Source organism: Salmo trutta, unplaced genomic scaffold (assembly GCF_901001165.1).
Source record: "Salmo trutta unplaced genomic scaffold, fSalTru1.1, whole genome shotgun sequence".
In the NCBI taxonomy this organism is placed as follows: Eukaryota; Metazoa; Chordata; class Actinopteri; order Salmoniformes; family Salmonidae; genus Salmo; species Salmo trutta.
The window spans coordinates 767-6,349 of NW_021822610.1; the positions used below are offsets into that span (position 1 = coordinate 767).

Sequence of the window (5,583 nt, forward strand, 5' to 3'; positions counted from 1 at the left end):
GGATACCTTTTAACCACTACCTCTCTCTCTCTGTCTGGATACCTTTTAACCACTACCTCTCTCTCTCTCTCTGTCTGGATACCTTTTAACCACTACCTCTCTCTCTCTCTGTCTGGATACCTTTTAACCACTACCTCTCTCTCTCTCTCTGTCTGGATACCTTTTAACCACTCTCTCTCTCTCTCTCTGTCTGGATACCTTTAACCACTCTCTCTCTCTCTCTCTGTCTGGATACCTTTTAACCACTACCTCTCTCTCTCTCTGTCTGGATACCTTTTAACCACTACCTCTCTCTCTCTCTGTCTGATACCTTTTAACCACTAACCTCTCTCTCTCGTCTGTTCTGGATACCCCTTTTAACCACTACCTCCTCTCATCTCTGTCTGCTGGATACCTTTTAACCACTACCTCTCGCTCTCTCTCGTATGGATTAGGCCTGTTTTTATGAACCGACTACCTCTCTCTCTCTCTCGTCCTGGCTACCCTTTTAACCACTACCTCTCCTCTCTGTCTGGAACCTTTAACCACTACTTCTCTCTCTCTCTGTTGATACCTTTAACCCACTACCTCTTCTCTCTGTCTGGATAACTTTTAACCACTTACCTCTCTCTCTCTGTCTGTCTGGATTACCTTTTAACCACTACCTCTCTTCTTTCTCTCTGTCTGGATACCTTTTAACCACTACCTCTCTCTCTCTGTCTGTCTGGATACCTTTTAACCACTACCTCTCTCTCTGTCTGTCTGGATACCTTTTACCCACTACCTCTCTCTCTCTCTCTGTCTGTCGGCTACCTTTTAACCACTACCTAGGACCTTTTAACTTACCTCTCTCTCTCGCTGGGATACCTTTTTAACCACTACCTCTCTCTCTCTGTCTGGATACCTTTTAACCACTACCTCTCTCTCTCTCTCTGTCTGGATAACTTTTAACCACTACCTCTCTCTCTGTCTGGATACCTTTTAACCACTACCTCTCTCTCTCTCTGTCTGGATACCTTTTAACCACTACCTCTCTCTCTCTGTCTGGATACCTTTTAACCACTACCTCTCTCTCTCTGTCTGGATACCTTTTAACCACTACCTCTCTCTCTCTCTGTGGATACCTTTTAACCACTACCTCTCTCTCTCTGTCTGGATACCTTTTAACCACTACCTCTCTCTCTCTGTCTGGATACCTTTTAACCACTACCTCTCTCTCTCTGTCTGTCTGGATACCTTTTAACCACTACCTCTCTCTCTCTCTCTGTCTGGATACCTTTTAACCACTACCTCTCTCTCTCTCTCTGTCTGGATACCTTTTAACCACTACCTCTCTCTCTCTGTCTGTCTGGATACCTTTTAACCACTACCTCTCTCTCTGTCTGTCTGGATACCTTTTAACCACTACCTCTCTCTCTCTCTGTCTGTCTGGATACCTTTTAACCACTACCTCTCTCTCTCTCTCTCTCTCTCTGTCTGGATACCTTTTAACCACTACCTCTCTCTCTCTGTCTGGATACCTTTTAACCACTACCTCTCTCTCTCTCTGTCTGGATACCTTTAACCACTACCTCTCTCTCTCTCTCTGTCTGGATACCTTTTAACCCTACCTCTCTCTCTCTGTCTGTCTGGATACCTTTTAACCACTACCTCTCTCTCTCTCTCTGTCTGGATACCTTTTAACCACTACCTCTCTCTCTCTGTCTGGATACCTTTTAACCACTACCTCTCTCTCTCTCTCTGTCTGGATACCTTTTAACCACTACCTCTCTCTCTCTCTGTCTGGATACCTTTTAACCACTACCTCTCTCTCTCTGTCTGGATACCTTTTAACCACTACCTCTCTCTCTCTGTCTGTCTGGATACCTTTTAACCACTACCTCTCTCTCTCTCTCTCTGTCTGGATACCTTTTAACCACTACCTCTCTCTCTGTCTGTCTGGATACCTTTTAACCACTACCTCTCTCTCTCTGTCTGGATACCTTTTAACCACTACCTCTCTCTCTCTCTGTCTGGATACCTTTTAACCACTACCTCTCTCTCTCTCTGTCTGGATACCTTTTAACCACTACCTCTCTCTCTGTCTGTCTGGATACCTTTTAACCACTACCTCTCTCTCTCTGTCTGGATACCTTTTAACCACTACCTCTCTCTCTCTGTCTGTCTGGATACCTTTTAACCACTACCTCTCTCTCTCTGTCTGGATACCTTTTAACCACTACCTCTCTCTCTGTCTGGATACCTTTTAACCACTACCTCTCTCTCTCTCTCTGTCTGGATACCTTTAACCACTACCTCTCTCTCTCTCTCTGTCTGGATACCTTTTAACCACTACTCTCTCTCTCTCTGTCTGGAACTTTTAACCACTACCTCTCTCTCTCTCTCTGTCTGGAAACCTTTTAACCACTACCTCTCTCTCTCTCTGTCTGGATACCTTTTAACCACTACCTCTCTCTCTCTCTGTCTGGATTACCTTTTAACCATACCTTCTCTCTCTGTACTGGATCCCTTTTAACCACTGACCTCTCTTCTCTCTCTCTGTCTGGATCCCTTTTAACCACTACACCTTCACCCCCCCTCTCACTCTCTGTCTGGATACCTTTTAACCACTACATCTCTCTCTCTCTCGTCTGGATACCTTTTTTTTTAAACACTACCCCCAATTCTCTCTCTCTCTCTGTCTGGATACCTTTTTAACACTACTCTTCTCTCTCTCTGTCTGATACCTTTTAACCACTTACCTCTCTCTCTCTGTATGGATACTGTTATTAACGAACTACTTCTCTCCTCTCTCTCTCTGGATACCTTTTAACCCACTAACCTCTCTCTCTCTCTCTGCTCTGGCTACCTTTTAACCACTACCTCTCTCTCTCTCTCATTGCTCTGGATGACCTTTAACCACTTACCTCTCTCCTCTCTGCTCTGTTCTGGATACCTTTAACCACTACCTCCTCTCTCTATCTCTCGTCTGGATACCTTTTTAACCACTACCTCTCTCTCTCTCTCTGTCTGGATACCTTTTAACCACTACCTCTCTCTCTCTGTCTGGTACTTTTAACCACTACCCTCCTCTCTCTCTCTCTGTCTGGATACCTTTTAACCACTACCTCTCTCTCTCTGTCTGGATACCTTTTAACCACTAACCTCTCTCTCTCTCTCTGTCTGGATACCTTTAACACTACCTCTCTCTCTCTGTCTGGATACCTTTAACCACTACCTCTCTCTCTCTCTCTGTCTGGATACCTTTTAACCACTACCTCTCTCTCTCTGTCTGTTCTGGATACATTTTAACCACTACCTCTCTCTCTCTGTCTGGATACCTTTTAACCACTACCTCTCTCTCTCTCTCTGTCTGGTACCTTTTAACCACTACCTCTCTCTCTCTCTGTCTGGATACCTTTTAACCACTACCTCTCTCTCTCTCTCTGTCTGGATACCTTTTAACCCCTACCTCTCTCTCTCTCTCTCTCTGGATACCTTTTAACCACTACCTCTCTCTCTCTCTGTCTGGATACCTTTTAACCACTACCTCTCTCTCTCTCTCTGTCTGGATACCTTTTAACCACTACCTCTCTCTCTCTCTGTCTGGATACCTTTTAACCACTACCTCTCTCTCTGTCTGTCTGGATACCTTTTAACCACTACCTCTCTCTCTGTCTGGATACCTTTTAACCCACTACCTCTCTCTCTCTCTCTGTCTGGATACCTTTTACCACTACCCTCTCTCTCTCTGTCTGGATACCTTTAACCACTACCTCTCCTCTTCTCTGTCTGTCTGGATACCTTTTCAACCACTCACACTCTCTCTCTCTCTGTCTGGATACCTTTTAACCACTACCTCTCTCTCTCTCTGTCTGGATACCTTTTAACCACTACCTCTCTCTCTCTCTGTCTGGATACCTTTTAACCACTACCTCTCTCTCTCTCTGTCTGGATACCTTTTAACCACTACCTCCTCTCTCTGTCTGGATACCTTTTAACCACTACCTCTCTCTCTCTGTCTGGATACCTTTTAACCACTACCTCTCTCTCTCTGTCTGGATACCTTTTAACCACTACCTCTCTCTCTGTCTGTCTGGATACCTTTTAACCACTACCTCTCTCTCTCTGTCTGGATACCTTTTAACCACTACCTCTCTCTCTCTCTCTGTCTGGATACCTTTTAATCACTACCTCTCTCTCTGTCTGGATACCTTTTAACCACTACCTCTCTCTCTCTCTGTCTGTCTGGATACCTTTTAACCACTACCTCTCTCTCCCCTCCCCTCTCCCCCCTGTAGTAGCAGGCGTCGTGGGTGTGTGGTTGTGAGGATGGTGTGATCCAGAGGTTGGAGCAGGACTTCAAGCAGACGTTACAACAACATAACTCTCTGGAGCAGTGGGCTGCCTGGCTGGACGGCGTGGTCTCCCAGGTCCTAAAGCCTTACCAACACAGCCCTGCAGCCTTCCCTAAGGCTGCCAAGCTCTTCCTGCTGCGATGGAGCTTCTACAGGTGAGCATTAAAGGCTCTTTGATTTGAATGTACATTTCCCCCCTCTTTATTTGTCCCTCCCCCCTCCCTGTCCCTGTCTACCCCCCAGTTCCATGGTGATTAGAGAGATTATTCTGCGTAGTGCTGCCAGCTTCAGATCCTTCCACCTGATCAGACTGCTGTATGATGAGTATATGTACAACCTGATAGAACACAGAGTGGCCCAGGCTAAAGGAGAGACAGCCATCGCTGTCATGGGAGAGGTACATACATATACACACATATATACACACACGATACACTGCTTATTGTCTCTCTCTCGGTCATGGGAGAGGTACACACATATACACACACGATACACTGCTTATTGTCTCTCTCTCTCTCTCTGATAGGAGAGGTACACACACATACACACATATACACACACGACACACTGCTTATTGTCTCTCTCTCTGTCAGTTTGCCAGTGTGGGCAGGAGTCTGAACTCTCAGGACCCTGATAAAGGTAGATCTCATCTCTACATTATACTGCAACCCTTCAAATGTTCTACATCTCAAATACTGTGGCCACAATAAACCTGTAAAGGGTTAATATGTCTGTGTGTGTCTCAGACGAGGAAGAGGACGAGGAGGAGTCACTGGAGCCGCCCGTCAGGCTAGCCAGGACTGACCCCCAGGGACTGTTCAATAGCACACACACAGAGTGACTCACACACACCTTAAACACACTTAAACACACGCTCTCGACTTAGTCGTTGGCTAACATGACACACACACACACCCACTCATCCTTTGCCTTAATGATAGTTTGCTATGAGCCCATATGTGATCCCAATGCCATTAAGTTCCTTATCTGTTCCTGCAACCTAACCTCACACACCCTGTCTGGCTGCACCTTGGGGGGGGGGGGGGGGGGGGGGGGGGAAGCGAAGGAGAGAGGTTTCACAGCTTGCCTTTTCATCTCTTTTAGTTATCATGGTTCCTCATCACCTTCATTGTGACATAAGAGACGGTGACCTCTTCACTAGACGGGGTAACAGTCTGTTCCAGACGGTGACCTCTTCACTAGACGGGGTAACAGTCTGCTCCAGACGGTGACCTCTTCACTAGACGGGGTAACAGTCTGTTCCAGA

At 46.2% G+C, this 5,583-nt stretch overlaps 1 protein-coding gene across 1 annotated transcript; it reads left to right on the forward strand.

Moving 5' to 3' along the window:
* The first annotated feature begins 4,238 nt into the window (after positions 1–4,238).
* On the forward strand, positions 4,239–5,349 carry LOC115182962 (MHC class II regulatory factor RFX1-like). The gene is made up of 4 exons (XM_029744320.1): positions 4,239–4,471; positions 4,560–4,713; positions 4,910–4,955; positions 5,063–5,349. The coding sequence occupies exons 2-4, from the start codon at positions 4,564–4,566 to the stop codon at positions 5,155–5,157; spliced, it is 291 nt and encodes a 96-aa protein (XP_029600180.1). The 5' UTR covers positions 4,239–4,471; positions 4,560–4,563; the 3' UTR covers positions 5,158–5,349.
* The last annotated feature ends 234 nt before the right edge of the window (positions 5,350–5,583 follow it).